This window comes from Acinonyx jubatus, chromosome E1 (genome assembly GCF_027475565.1).
Source record: "Acinonyx jubatus isolate Ajub_Pintada_27869175 chromosome E1, VMU_Ajub_asm_v1.0, whole genome shotgun sequence".
Taxonomy (NCBI): Eukaryota; Metazoa; Chordata; class Mammalia; order Carnivora; family Felidae; genus Acinonyx; species Acinonyx jubatus.
The window spans coordinates 55,728,792-55,743,811 of record NC_069397.1 but is presented as its reverse complement, the minus strand read 5'-3'; the positions used below and the strand labels follow the sequence as shown (position 1 = coordinate 55,743,811).

Below are 15,020 nucleotides of genomic sequence, written 5' to 3'. Positions count from 1 at the left end.
TTTTTGGGAAACTTAAAAAATGTCTATCTGCTTCCAGGGGTTTCCTGGCTCCTGCCCTGCGGCGGCCCAGCCTTCTCTTTCCTTCCTGTCCCTCTCCTGATCACTTTTCATTCCACTCCCGGCAGGCTTCCCTCAGTGTGGGGCCCTTCCTGGCAGGGAGCCCCGTCAGGTTGGCGCTGGGCGTGGCAAGGGCGTGGCTGCCCCACCCCTCGGACTCCTCACCAGCGGCCCTGGCACCCACCGTCGGAAGGGGCGCAGCCCGGGTCCAGCCCAGCGTCCCTCCTGGGCACCTGCCGGGTAGCCTGGGCCCTGCTCCCGTCAATCAGACACTCCACCACTGAACACGGGGGCTCAGGGCTGTAGCTGGGTTGTGCAGATCCCCGACTCCCTAGTTTTGCTGTGAACCACGTCCACAGGGGCATTTACCGTGGCAGAAGATAAACAACAGACTTTGCCACCTTAACCGTTTTTAAGCACACGACTCAGATGTCCTCGGGTTTGGGGCTTTGCAGTCTCGGTGCCGTTTTCCTACGGGGACGCCCCTACCCTCTTCCCAGAAGCCCTGCTTCCCAAAGCCCCGACTTGCGGATTCATCGGCTCGTCATGACATTTTACTGAGAACACCTCTGTCCTGCCCGGAGCGCCGAGGGGAGCCCCACGGCTGTGCTCGGCAATCAAGGGGAGCGACGTGCGTGAGGAGAGACACGTATCGCGCGTTTGGTGGCCCGACGTGACACAGTGACCGTGGTCCGGGACGTCCCGCTCCGTCGCCACGCTCTCTGCGACAGCCGAGGGATGGCCGCAGGGGACAGATGCTCGCTGGATTCTCACGCCTCCGCCGTCAGAGTCTGATGCTAAACCAAAGGCTTGGTAAAAGCAGGCCTGACCTGAAGACAGGGAGAGACCTCAGAGCATGAGATAACGGTGTAAACCCTGTGCTTCCTGCAGCCACAGGCTAAGGCGTCGAGGCCCTCGCGTTGCCAAGAAGAAGGGGACGGAGACCGTCACCGTCTCCTCTGCCGACAGACTCCGCACCCAGACTGAGCTCGCGACACGCAGACGCTCACACGCCTGCTGCCCACACCACATCCCCGGCCGGTCCCCTCGGCCAGCTCCCACCCACCCTGACTAGAAAACCAAGTGATGGCTCCCGACCGAGGCGGCAGTCCGGCGCCCGCTCGGCCCTCCTGGGCCCTGCCACCCTGCACCAGCCGGCAACCAGCCGCGGGGAAAAGGGGGCCCAGGTTTCTGAAGGTCCACACCCGCCCATCTTCTTCCTTCTGAAGCCTCGGGATTAAAGGATCCGTTTTATTACTGAAGAAAGGGCGCATCGAACACCCTGCCCCCGGGCCGGGTTTGCCTTCACGGAGTCCAAGAAACCTACGGCAGGTCCTCTGACGGGAGCGAGGCAGCCGCCAGCCCCGGGTCGCCTCTGTGCGCCAGCCGCTCACAGCCGCGATCTGGCTCCTGCACCAGCTGGGCACTGCTCGGGAACTTCTAGAATACCAGCACGCTGGCTCCAGATAGGCCTTGGCCCCCTGAACTCTCCTAAGAATGTCAGCCTCTTCGAGGGAGACAGCCGCTCTGCATTTCACAGTAAGAAAGAGACATCCTTTTCTTTAAACGGTTCACGTTTATTATTGAGAACAGTAAAAAAATCTTTTAAAGACTATCAGTATTGTATTACCAAGAGTGAGGTAATATGTTTACAAAACATTTACAGAATTTGATATGCAAATAAGAAACTTAGAAAGAAAAAGGAGTTAAGACATTAGTAAAAGAAGGGAAACCAAAAGAACCCTTAGTGCGGGGCACTGACAGTCGGGGCTCGGTCCAGGCCCGTGTGCCCGCGGCCCCTCCAGGGAGAAGCAGGTGCCGTGGCCGTGAGCCAGCCCTACAAACGTGCTCCGAACTCTCGGAGGCACTCAACTCCCTGGGGACAGGACAGGACACTTCCGAGTCAACTTAAAAGGAACACATCTTGAGACTGAGGGAGGGGGTGGCTGCAACTCAAAGAGTTCTACAAACATCCCTGGGCTGAGGTGGGCTGTGGAGGGAAGTGTTTTCCTGACAGCTGGCAGCAAAATCGCCATCTGAGACACAGAGAGAGACAGAAGAGAAGGAAGGGACCATCTTCAGGTCCTTAGAATCAGGAAGGAGGAAGCGCTGATCGGAAGCAGCGCGGGTGTAAGCAACCCTCCCGTGCTTTCTGGAAACAAGGCTCTAGGTGCCAATGACGAGCGTACCTTTTCAAAGGAAGCCGGTGGCTGCGCCCCGGGAAGGCCGGGAGTCCCGGAGGAGCCCAGGGCTCAGCGTGCAGGCCACCCCGGAGCCGCACTGACCGGGCGTCCCTCCCGCCTCGGTGCTCGCAGGGGAGCACAGCGCCCTCCACACACTCCTCCGCTGCGTGGCCACCCCACCTGGGCCCTCAGAGCAGACCGCGAGCACCGCGGCCCAGGACGCACGTGCCCCTCACGCACACCCAGAGCGGCCGCGTGGGTTTTGGCATGGATCTTTAAAGACACAGCCTCTTCCGACACCACCCGACACGTCACGTCCTTAATCACAAACGCGAACCCGATGCAACCTGCAGTCGGATCTGTGAATGACCCGTGTTTCCCGTAAAAAGCTGAAAAAACCACGGGCCACCCCGAGACGGACCGTGCTCTGTCGCCGGGGTCAGAAAGAAAACATAAAAGGCAAAGCAAGCCCACGTTCTGATTTGCTTCTAGAAGAATCCCTTGTAACTTGGACTCACTTTCTACTTGCCCGTTTCTCCCCAGCATCGCACTGCTGCCCACCCCCCACACACACCCCCCCCCCCCCCCGCCCTGCTCAATGCCACCCACTCGTGCTCGGTCTCACACGCACGCGCCCCCCCCCCCCCGTACTGACTCACACACACCCCTGCACGCGTTGACACGCATCGACATGCATGTGCGCCCCACTGCTGCCACAGGCACCCCCATGGTCACACCCACTCGCACCACTGCCACCCCCCACCCGCATGCCCGCACCCGCAAACACACCCCCAAAGTCCGCACTTTTCTTCTACAAAGCAGCGGGGCTCCCGTGGGCCGTGCGCTCTCCCGGAGCGGCCACACGGCGAGAACACGGTTGGCTGAAGTGGACACCGGACAATCTCAACGTGGCCAAAGCGACTGGGCCTTCAAAATACCCCTCCAGTGATGAGAAGGACCACCGGGGCCCCGATGCCGTTAGGCTCTGAGGCGGCACCGGGATTAACGCTGGAGGGAGTTCTGAACCAGCGTCCGCAGGGAGAGAGGACGCCACGCCACGGGAAGAGGGCAAGAATCCCTTCCCTGTGGGTTCACGTACAGAAAAATCCTGCTCTGAAAGTATCAAAAAGGTGTGAAAAGGAGGCAAGAGGAAGTGTTTAATGACGGCGGTGGTTTCCTGGCATTGCGGGGGAGTCCCCGAGGGTCCCCTGACCGCAGACGCACCTGCCCGCGGGAGCAGAGCTCGAGCTCGCACTGGCTGCCCCCGAGGCCTCCCGGAGTAGCAGGTCTGCCCTGGGGAACGGGAGTCGGGGGGGGGGGGGGGGGGGGGGGAGGCGGCCACTCAACCTGCGGCCGGGTCGGCTGTGCCACGCGGGGTGGGGACCAGCTGGCAGCTTCCACTCCGTGGAGGGGGGTGGCTCGTCTCTGAAGGACGGTGTGAGGACCCACCCGCTAACGGGCAGCGTGTGGAGGTTGTCGGAAACGTTTTTTGCATCAGCTTCGGAGACAAAGTCAACGTCTTAAGTGTACACGAGCCGCTTGCCTTTCGAGGGAGCCCTTGTGCTCGGTTTGATTTTGTGCCCACTGTGTACAAAATCTATGGCTATCGAGTTAGAGTTAAAACTACCTGCCGAGAGGGTCTGGAGAGCTATCCGCTGCCTACAAGGGGACGGGTCGGCACAGCGCGGCCGCCGGCAGGGGGCGGAGCGCGGCGGGCCGTCCGAGGAGGCGCGCTGTCCCCTCCGCGCACCGGGCACGGGCGTCGCGGCACTACCTGGAAACCATGGAGCCGCAGTGAGACTGGCTGGAGGACGTGGTGGCGGCGCTCAGCTGCGAGAACCCGCTGTGGCTGGACTCCAGGCTGGTCATGGAGCCCCTGCGAGCGGCACAGGGAGGGACGAGGCATCAGGACCCCGCGGCGGGCCGCCCCCGCTCTCGGCCGCCACGCCCCCACCGCCCCCGCACACGGAGGACGTCGCGCGCCGGCCGCCCCGCTCGGCCCCCGAGGCCACGGCCACCCGTACGCGAGACCCGGCGGCCCCGGTGGGAGGGGAGCCCGTACCGGAAGTCCTCGGACCCGATCACCTCGGTGTAGTACATCACTTTGCACTTGTGGGACGACACCTGCAGCGAGGCCAGCACGTCGTCCACCCGGGGCAGGTTGGTGGCGGCACACGCCGGCATGCTGTGGAACTTCCACTGCAGGATGTAGAAGCCCGGCCACCGCGTCACGTGCGAGCCCTGGAACAAGTCGGGCGGTGCCGGCTGAGAGCTCACTTCAGAGCCCCTCCCCCACGCCCCCCCCTCCCCCCCGCAGACGCCACCCAGAGGCCGACCCAGTCATCGCGCTCCGCAGTGACCGCCAGCCATCTGGGTGGGTGGCCCGCCTGCCGGCCCCGCTGGGCGCCGAGGGGGACCCGCGGCCTCATGGGGAGGACGGCCACAACAGGGGCAGGCGCCTGGGGGGGCTGGGTGAGCTCAGGCCACCCTTCGCTCAGCCCTAAGGGGCTCAGAAAAGGTCATCTGACCAGGCGATGCTCTCCTGGACCTGCTTGCAATGATCTACCTAGAGCATTCTGGTTAAAAGGATGTCAACCTAGGGGCGCCTGGAGGGCTCAGTTAAGCGTCTGACTCAGCTTAGGTCATGATCTCACGGCTTGTGAGTTCGAGCCCCGCGTCGGGCTCTGTGCTGACGGCTCGGAGCCTGGAGCCCGCTTCCGATTCTGTGTCTCCCTCTCTCTCTGCCCCTCCACCGCTCGTGCTCGGTCTTTCTCTCTCTCTCACGAAGAAAAACCTTATAAAGGGTGTCCATCTAAAGTAGGACTCAACGTCAACGTGGGAAAATGACCGGAGCCTCACCTTCAACTGTCCGTTACTTTTAAAACGGAGTAAAAGCCTCTCTTTTACTCTACTTCTCAGACCAAACACTGACAGGCTTATCCCTGAAAACTGTAAAGGCAGCAAAATTACACATCTATTATGCAGGCTAGAAGTGCCCAAGGACCACTGTTCTTAGTACAAGCACTGAAAATAACCGGCCACGACTTAACAAATGAACCGACAGAGCATTTTTAAACAAATTAGAATGCTCAGTAACGACAGCGGATAGCTCCCGAAGCACGTGCCTCTCCCCCTGCTGATTTAGGGCACTTTTCCTCTCGGCGGAAGCCTGCATCCAGCTGTACAAGTGCACAGAATGCCTCTCCCTTCCCTCCACGTCACTTTCATGAAAAGAACTTCTAAAAAAACCTCATGCACTTTAGATCCAAGTCATGGATTCAGTCCAGAACCATCACTCAGGTCTGAGTTTTCTTCGGGGTCTCACTTGGCTTCCTGAGAGTCGTCCTGACCGGAACGGAAGCCGGACACAGCTACGGGCTCGCCCGCGGACACACCGCGCCAGCCACACGGGGCATCGGTGAAGCCCAAGAGCCCTCCTTTGCGAGACGAAATACGCAAGCCGCAGGGAATGCCGGACGGGCCTACCTGCACGCTCTCCCCTTCTTTGCAGATCAGAGGGGACTCGACCATGCTGTAGTCACGGCCCGGCTGCCAGACCCGGTCTATCAGCTGCACGTTGTTCCCTCCCGGGGAAGTGATGCTGTGCGCCCCCAGGGAGTCCTTTTTGGGAGGCTGGGGCGACCTCTTGGAGTGGTAGATGTTGAAGACGATGTCCCCTTTGCACACGTCAAAATCCCAAGTGATCACCGAAGAGGCATCCACAATCTGAATGAGGATCTGGAAGAAGAGGTTGCATGAGGCGACCAAGGGAAGCACGAGGCCGCCCGCCTCTGCCCCCGCCCTGTGCTGCCACTGCCACTGTGGTGGCTTCGTCTCCGGAGGGGCTTTCTGGCCCAGCAGTGTGTGTGGCGGGGGGGGGGTCGTGGGAGGAAGGCAGACGTGTCACGTCGGCCGTCTCTTCACCCACATCCTCCTTCCGGCCACCCAGCCTTCCGACCAATGGCCCCCGCTCCAGGTCAAGCTCTGTGCTCTTCCTTGGCTGCCCCCACGGCCCAAGACTTCCCACTGCACGAGCCTCAGCGCTCGAAACACCGGGCCCTGGCTGTCAAAATGCCTTAGCCACACAGAACAGAAGGAACTCAACACGGTACAGAAGTGGTTCCGTGGGTCGCTCTAGGCTGGCCAGCACAAGGAAGGTGCCGGAGAAGGCGCAAGCGGAATAGAGGGCACGTGGAGGAACAGAAGGAAACGTTCCAGGCAAGCGGAGGGAACAGAGGCTCGCAAGACACGGTGGCCGCCAGCACAGTCGGGGGAGAAAAGAGCCACGTGGCATGGGGCAGGGGAGGCGCCCCGGGGACCGAGCACCAACCTAAAACCTGAACTTCCTAACTGCGCGCCCGTATAAAGTTTCCCAGTAGGGGATGATCAAAGTTACATAGTTCAGAACATGACTACGGGAGGGACGTGAGAATTGAAGCCAGCTGTACGAGGCTCTGTGTTCGCTCGGAAACCTCAGCCAGGGCCGGGGCCCCCCTCTTCCCGGGAAGAGCCTTCTGCTCGTCGTCAGGCAGACTCTTCCCTCCTCACCACAGAAATACCACTCCGGAATTTCCCGAAAGAGCAGATTCCAGGAGCACCGGAGCCCTTTGTGGGAACCGCGGTTCCCTTCCTGCAGCGAGGCGGCTCCCCAGGGGCACAGCTCTCCCGAGAGGCACCCCGTCTGCCCACGGGCCCCCTCCTTCCCGCACTCATGAGGGGGACACTGAACTCAGCCTTCGTTTCAGGGGCGTCACCATCCTCGATTTGTGTTTTACTTCATCCCCAAAGCAAGTTCTGGTGCTGTGACATAGAAGACGTTCCCGCTTCCACAGATACCCCGTGACTCTCAAGAAACGTCATGTGCCACCGAATTCTGTGCCACAGACAAGATGGGGTCACCGGAGAAACGAGAACTCCGCCTCCTCGAGCCTGGTCTCCGTGCAGGAGATCCATATAAATAATCCTGAAGGCAAAGCCCTGAGAATTCGAGATCTCCCTACAGAATCTAGGAATGAGGCACACTTAATGTGCCTCCACTTGTTCGAGCACAGTGACGGTCCCTGTCCGCCCCGCAAGTGACAGGCCGGCCATTCCAGGACACACACCAGCAAGGACAGATGGTGGGTGGCGGTAAGGGGTCAGCTCCCGGCCACCGGCTGCGGCCTGAGCCCGCAGCCCCTCCTCGCTGACCCCTCGCTGGGAGCCCAGGGCCGCCGTCCTCGGCAACAACCCTCGAGGCGGGAAGCTGCCCGGAGCTCAGGAGGGGGGCTCGGCTGGGAGCCCTCACAGCTCAGGCCGCTCACAATTGTCGTCAGAGGACACACAGCGTATACAAAACACAGGCGCACTCTTGCTTCCACACCAGAGGGGACAGCAAGAAGGGAAGAGAAATGTGCTTTCTCCTCACTCTGCTTGACATATAAAAACGGGCAAATTCCTTAAAATCTAAACCACCAAGGCCCGGTCAGGAAAAAAGAGAAATGAAACCGGCCCTAAGTAATCGCTGAACGAACCAAACTGAGGAGTCAAACATCTTCCACAGGAAAGACTTTCCACGTGCCCCTCTCAACCCTGCACTAAGAGGTTATCCAGTAAAACGGAGGTCAGGAGGCCTGATCTCCTTCCGAGCACAGACGCCTTGAGAGACGCCTGCCCTTCAGTGTAGACATGTGCCTCAACTACAGATTTAAAAAAACAAACAAACAAAAAATCGGCAACAATCTAAAGACAACAACCAGAGAAAGCATCTGATTTTCCTGAACTAAATCCTATTCGGAAGGCCGCCCGAAGAATTTCTCCCTGGGGAGAAGGGGCCCCACCGCCCTGGGCCGTCACCGCGGAGGGCGCACCTCGTGCGGGGCTCCCTTGAAGACGCTGGCAGACTGGTAGATGGTCTCGGTGCACAGCTTGAGGTCTTCGTTCTCCAGCTCCTCCGCGGTCCTGTACAGAGATTTGGGAACCAGTCCGCCCTCGGGCACTTCACACTGGAAACAGAAACGCGGCAATAAAAGCTGTGCCCGCACACGGGGACCCCCTGAACACCAAACACTCCGGCGAGGGCCACGTCCCAGCGTGCTCGACTCCTCCGGGCCGCTCGGGAAACGGAAAACACTGGCGAGGTCGAAAAACGTTCTGTGCGACTTAGCAAAAGGACTTTTAAGAACCTCTTAAATACACGTGTCATACTTTAAATGAGAACAAGTTGAAGCTGATTTAGCACAGAATTCACACGAGTGTTTACGAGGTACTGGACTCAATTACTAAAGCTCGTTTATGTAAGAATCGCAAGCATTCACACGGCACCATGAAGAGGAAACGTTACGTTCAGAAAAGCTGGATTCTCGGCAACTACAGGCATTTCTTTATTACATGCAATTACCGTCAGTACATACGTAACCAGCGATGAGAGCTTTGTGTCTGACCCGGGTCAGAGGATCCGTCCACAATGCCAGACAAAAAAATAACAAAGGAGAGCTTCTTCTGAAGCTGCTGCAAACAGGCTAAGTTGAACTAGAATCTGTGTATTTCATAAACTTCCTTGTCGACCTTGACAGAGTGACCCAGCACTCAAGTTCACAGCATCTTAGCAGCTCTCGCACCATCGGCCCCGGGAGGCGAGGACACAGGGAACCCACACGACGGTGTCCGGCCGGCAGTGCGGCCAGCCTGGAGACCTATTCCGGCATGACGTCCTGTTAGGGGACATCGGAGCGCCGAGTGCGAGCAGCACAGTGTACAGGGACACATGACAGCCGGGAGAGCCTCAGGCGCCGGAGCCCGGACGCGTGGACAGAAGAGGACTCTCAGCCCGGTAATCGCATCACGGTGGTCGGTGCCTGACAAACGTGGTCCGATCCGCCGTGAGCCAGGCCTCCCTCCAGCTCACAACGGAAGGACCGGCCACTCGGGACCGTTCTCATGTAACGCGAGCCATCTGTAGGATGCTACATGCCTGACCTCCCGATTCAACGTCACGGCGCCTGGTGAGGGGGGCCCTGTAGTTCACTTACCCCTCGCACCGCGACGCTGCCTGCAATTCCTGAGCGCAGGACCCACGACCTGAAAGCTGGATCCGAATGCTGTTCAACCTCCTCCACCCATCCCAAAAGATTCCCCCGAAAGCCCAGTTCGTTAGCTCATAAACGCACACGTCAGATCCAGTGTGTACGTACCTGAAGCGGGTAACTATTTACCGTGAGGATGACAGAGATCCTTCCTCTAACGAGAGCCTGACCCCCCTCTGGCTTCGGCTGTCACTTCGGGAAGCCACCTGCACCTCCGCAGGTCTCTTTCGCCCTTGTGTCATGCCCTGGGGCTGTAAGGTCCTCAAGGACCCCTCATCACAGTTCAGGGCACACAAGAGGAGGTGTCTGCCCGAGAAGCTAGCAACTCAATGTATTAAAACCCTGATTACAGAAAAGAAGTGGTTCTCTTAACGTATCCCCTTTGAAATGTTATCCTGATTTACGGTCCGGGGGGAAATCTTGGAGAATCATCTGGAGTTAAGTGTTTTTATAAAACGCACAGCTTCCCCCCGACAGGTAAAAGAAATCTGATCCACACGAAGCTGAGTGAATAAAGCAAGCCGTAATTATATTAGAGTCTAAAACGAATCCTCATTAGTATTTAACGACGAAGAAATGGGCATGTTATCGACTATCACTTACATGGTTCTATTTAGTTTAACTCTGGGTCAGAGAAATGTCAGCCAAAAGAAAGACAATACTCCCAACTAAAGGTTCTGAAAATCATCTGTACCAACCAACGCCCACCCTCCCTATCCCTGTAAAGCGGCCAAACGTGTAACTACTTGCCTAAATACGTACCATGCACTCCCCGCTCAGGAAATCTGGAATAATCTCTTTATCGATGTAATCCAGCAGGCCGCCAGGACCCTGGTAGTCATTTCCTGCGTAAATCAGGAATTTCCTTCTGGTGTTGTCATCGATGAATGGACTAACCTGTAGGTAATGAAAGAAGATCATGCGGTCATCTTTGCTTGGCCGTCCGATTTCCAAAGATTAAAATGACAACGTGACAGTATGAGTGGGGGGGGGGGGGGAGAAGGGGCCGGGGAAGGGAGTCTGATACATGGAAAGTCTGTCCGCGTGACAGAAGGACGCTCGGGAATTCTTTCTTCCCTTCACCGGTTTGAGAGACTGCGTATCTTTCCACGTTTATTTTGTTATTTCCTAGCCAGCTAAGGCTAAGGGTCAGGGACACACGCACGCGGATGCACGCACGTCCGCCTTCCAAGTGGCTCGTCGTTTCTGCAAAGCGGCGTCCAGACCTACCAGCGTCCAGAGGACGGGAAACACCCTGGGGGCGCGAAGAATGAGGAGGCGGCCGAGCGTCTCGGGGTAGTTGGCCTCGACCACCTCTATGATGCGCAGCAAGGCCTTGACGCCGGGTCTCCACAGGTGGCGCATGTTCAGACCCTCCAGGTCCACCAGGCAGGTCCACGAACTGTAAGGGCGTGCAGACGTGTGTCACTCGCCAGACGGCACACTCGCCAACCGCGTCCCAAGTGACTGCTACTGTTTTCTCGTTTCGATACGGGGCAACAGCCCTTTACACACATTTCCACAAATCCACCAGTCTCGAAAAACCAAAGTGTCGCGCACCGTGCTTCTATCTACTCGCGGCAAGCACGCGGGATCGGTGGGGTGGGAGCAATCCCCGAGACGGCAAAGCATCAGCGGAGCAATCCCCGAGACGGCAAAGCATCAGCGGCTCATCGACCATCGCAACCTCACCCGGGCACGCACGTGACCCAGCACCACGAGGTGACGTGTCGTGCTTGACCCGCTGCGCGGCCTCTGCTGACCCAACAGGGCCCGGGCCTGGCTTTCTAATGCGCGCTGTGGCGAACCACAATAAGCTCTTCTTCCGCAAGGATCTGAGTCCAGCGCGGCCTCAGGAGCCGAGACTACGGCAGGGAACAGAAAACCCTCGAAACTCCTTCCTGTCATGGCGGAACTTCCGTTCCAGTTAACCTGCCGTCCCCTTCTGGTGTCAGCCTCTGAACCGCTGCACATTCTCAGAATGGTCTACCAGAACTACAAGTATGGTTTAGAAATGCAGAATAAGTTTTTTGCACCCCCGGGGGCTCCCCCCGCAAGGACCACGCAGACTAACCAGACGGGCCGACCCACTCAGAGCGAGGTGACAGCAATGCCTCTGGGTTAAAAATACCAAAACCCAGCACCTGTCCCTCCCAACTAACCGTATTACACGGTTATCCTTCTTCCGCCTTTGAGTACGCTGTAGAAAACAGGCTACTATTTACATTGGGTTCTAAAACCCTAAAAGCGTAACAATCAAACCAGACTTGGGTCCTAAAAGTCAACTAGAAATATTTAACTCGTATTCTTAATAAGCTGGAAGGGAAAACAAAATCGACGTCTACCTGATAGGTCGACCAAAGACTTTTGTGTTTTCCTCACACCGTCTCAGCCCTTCTTCGTTTATGGAGAGAACCTATGTGAAAAAGGGCCACAAAAAACCCACAATTAGTCTAAGCAACACCACCGTGTCAAGCTAGGAACCAAAGGGACAATAACAAAGCCCGTTTTAGGCAAGCGAGTCAACCGACAGAGTCATCGGTTTAGATTTTATGACACGTTCATACACACACAACCTGTGGCTGACAGAGAATCTCTCTCTCCACAGGGGGTGAGCACTGTCCTCTGGGCGAAGGTGACAGCTACGTCCCGTGAGATCGGAGCTAGGTGTCACCGGATGGGCGGGGAGGGCGTGCCCCGCTGACCTGTCTCTGGAATCAGCGCCTCTGGGGTATGGGGGGGGGGGGGGGGGGGCGGGGGGCGGGTAGCTGCGAGCAGGGGAACGTTCAGCCACACGCAAATCCACGAGGAAGGGCAGTGTGAGAGCGGACTGGAAGCACGGCTGAGGGGACTCTCTGGTCTGGATTCACTTCCCCTGGAGACACAGTCTATCCGCATCTTTATGTGCACGAGTGCGTAGATGCGGCCACGCGCGTGTGCACGTGTAAACGCTCACACGGTGGCGGGGCCGACAGAATATGCGACGAGATGCCAACGACAGATATTCGAAGACAATGGGGTCGCGGAGGTGTCTTTTAAAGTTTTCGTTTGTTTTTTAGTTTAAGGACAACACTCTTCTCCCAACTGCCCGCACTGTGGAGGCTGAAGGGGCAGGGGGGAGCCCGGGGTCCAGGGGCGGGAAGGAAGCATTTCTAATCGCTCAGATGGGAGATGCTAACCCCCCTCCCAGCCCCTGGTGAGGCCGTGCTGGGGAAAGAATACCATGAAGAGGTCTGACCTGAGTGAGACACATCTCAAAAGGAGGAGGGGGGAGGGAGCAATTCGATGGAAAAAGAGGGCTCAAAACCGGCCCCAAGAAGCCATCCTGAGTGGCCATGGTGATTTTTCGTTCACACTTTCCTGTGAAAAATATCTCTAGAGCTCCTGGGCCCTCTTCTGAAACTCTAAAAACGTACTGAGAGAGTTCCTTTCCTGATTGCAAACGCACTCCACGCTCGCTCTAAGGGGACAGTTGTGAGGGTCGGAAGGGGGCGGCGGCCTCCCCGGGAAGCACTTACGTATCGCAGCAAAGCCTCCTCGCCGAGCGCTCGCACCAAACCCTTGGTGTCCATCTGCCCCAGCCTGAGCACGTAGAGCGGCCGGCCGTCTACGGAGGGGAAGGAAACGCATGATCGGCACCGTTCCTGGCGAGCAGCTGACCGGAGCCTTAACAAGGAGCGTGCTTCCCCGCTCAGAGGCCGCAGCCGGCTGCGTGGGCACAGCAGAGGCCCCCCAGCAGCCGCCCCTCTGCCCGGGACCCGGGGTATCCAGCGGAGCTCAGCCTCCGTCCGGCCCTCCTCTAACCGCCGGTGCCGACCGGGGCTCAGACTCCTCAAGAACAACCAGGGGGTTGAACAGAGCCCACTTTCAACAGCGGGGGGCGAGGGGGGACCTCACGGTATCCACGCTTCTTCCGTGAGCAGGGAGTATTTTAAATCTTTGATGTTTTTTAAGGAAGAAAACGTGTTCATTTCATGGGTTACCAAAAAGTTAACGTCTAGATTTCCTAAAAGTCCACTTACCCTTGATTCCCACCTAGAGAATCAAGATAATTGAGGACTTTCAGGAACTCTTTACTTTCATACCAACCAGCACAGGGCGGCTCTACGTGTTTATAGCCTGGAGGCCTAACATGGAGCCTGAGAGGAACCTCATTCGCTATACAGATGCGCTGTCATCACACGACAGCTACGAGGACGGCATAAAGACCTCAGTGGCCACAGTGGGTCCCGGAATCAACAGATTCTCTAGATTCTAGACCCCTGACACTTGCTGTCTCAGGGGAGCAGGGGAAAGGATAGGGAAGGAATCTGCTCCGGACAAGCACCTGAGACCCGTCTTGTGCCGTCCACGGGGGGCCAGCCCGCTCCTCTGACGGGGCCCAACTTTTCCTTGTGTTTATCACCCGGTGAACTTCATTCACCTCCCACTGGCTCTAGACCTGTTCTACTTAAAACAAAAAGGTCTTTGCGCTCCCAAATCCTGTTGAAGGGAAGGTTTATAAAAAGTGTCTCCCAACGTTTATAAAATACATTAATGTTTTACTACCACGCTTCAGTCTTCGAAGGGTCGGAAAACAGAATAAAGAGATGTTTCCAGTAAAAACTAATAAAGCTGCAATTAATATAGAAAAGCACAAAAGATGACGTCTGGAAAGCAGACACATCAGAGCTATTCCGCTTGGGAAGGGCCTGCTTTGAGGGGGAGGGCGCGCCAGGGCCGCCCCGTGCCCTCTCCACGTCTGCGATCCCGTCCTGTCCGCTGCCCAGCTCCGAACCAGGATGCAGCGGGCACGCCCCTGGCAACGCCGGCCTTCCCGCAACGCGAAGAAACTTGGCGGCCGAGGGGGGGGCGAGAGCGGAGGGAAGGAAGGGACAGCCCGTGCCTGCACTCCACAGGGACGCAGGGCGGGGGGAGCTCCCAAGCAGGTGGGGGAGGTGTGGGGCTGGCTGCGATGAACGGGCGCCCCTTTGCCCAGGCGGAGGGGGGGGGGGGCGACCACCCACAGGCCCTCTGGACTCCGCGCGAGGAGGCCTCTAAGCGCGCCCAGGATGCCCAGCGCACCTTTGTCGTGATGGTGCCAGCCTCCGGCGTAGTAGTCCTGGAGGACCTGGGGGGGGCTCCAGGTATCGAGGATGTAGTCCACCTGGTGCTGCTTCCGCCAAGTCAAAGACTGACACATGATCTCCCTGGCTTTGTCGATGTTGAAGTCCCGGGCACGTAAGAACCGAAGAATGTGCTCGTCCTTTGGAATCTGTGAAGAGAGTAAGATGTTTCTAAGCAACGGTAAAAGCTGCTAAGGGAAGAAAACCAAGTGACTAAAGGGGAATGAAACTCTAAAACTCACTTCTCGTCCAGAGCGAGCTGCATTATTGCACTATTTAAAATCAGCCGCTACTTGTCACTCAAAAAGAAACATTCAAAAAACAATTTTTTTTTTAAATCGGCTGTTACTAAAAAACCCCCCTCAAGGCTTTAGAAAATCACTACCGCTGATCTGGGTAATCTTTCCAGAATTCTATCTTAGTGTCAGCAAAGCAGAGCGAAGGCAGAAATAATCTGTTAAACGTCAAATGCTCCGGCCTGCCGGACCGATCCGTGATTGTAATCTGCGTGCACTTCTGCACATGTGTATTGCACCCGAACAAAAGTCAGAACACAAAAGTGTTGTTGGTTTTGGTGGCGGTGGCGGTGTCGCTAACACACAGGGACCTTC

At 57.5% G+C, this 15,020-nt stretch overlaps 1 protein-coding gene across 3 annotated transcripts in view; it reads right to left on the bottom strand.

The window, feature by feature from the left end:
• Positions 1 to 3,883: 3,883 nt before the first annotated feature.
• The window catches only part of SEC14L1 (SEC14 like lipid binding 1), an 85,476-nt gene continuing 74,339 nt past the window's right edge, over positions 3,884 to 15,020 (bottom strand). For all 3 annotated transcript variants that reach the window (XM_053211737.1, XM_027052433.2, XM_027052434.2), the window contains 9 exons: positions 14,369 to 14,558; positions 12,823 to 12,911; positions 11,650 to 11,720; positions 10,535 to 10,706; positions 10,067 to 10,201; positions 8,090 to 8,224; positions 5,727 to 5,978; positions 4,303 to 4,481; positions 3,884 to 4,116 (listed from right to left, as the gene is read on the bottom strand). In XM_053211737.1, coding sequence (XP_053067712.1) covers positions 4,011 to 4,116; positions 4,303 to 4,481; positions 5,727 to 5,978; positions 8,090 to 8,224; positions 10,067 to 10,201; positions 10,535 to 10,706; positions 11,650 to 11,720; positions 12,823 to 12,911; positions 14,369 to 14,558 — 1,329 coding nt within the window. In that variant the 3' untranslated portion in view covers positions 3,884 to 4,010. The remainder of the gene's footprint in view (positions 4,117 to 4,302; positions 4,482 to 5,726; positions 5,979 to 8,089; positions 8,225 to 10,066; positions 10,202 to 10,534; positions 10,707 to 11,649; positions 11,721 to 12,822; positions 12,912 to 14,368; positions 14,559 to 15,020) is intronic.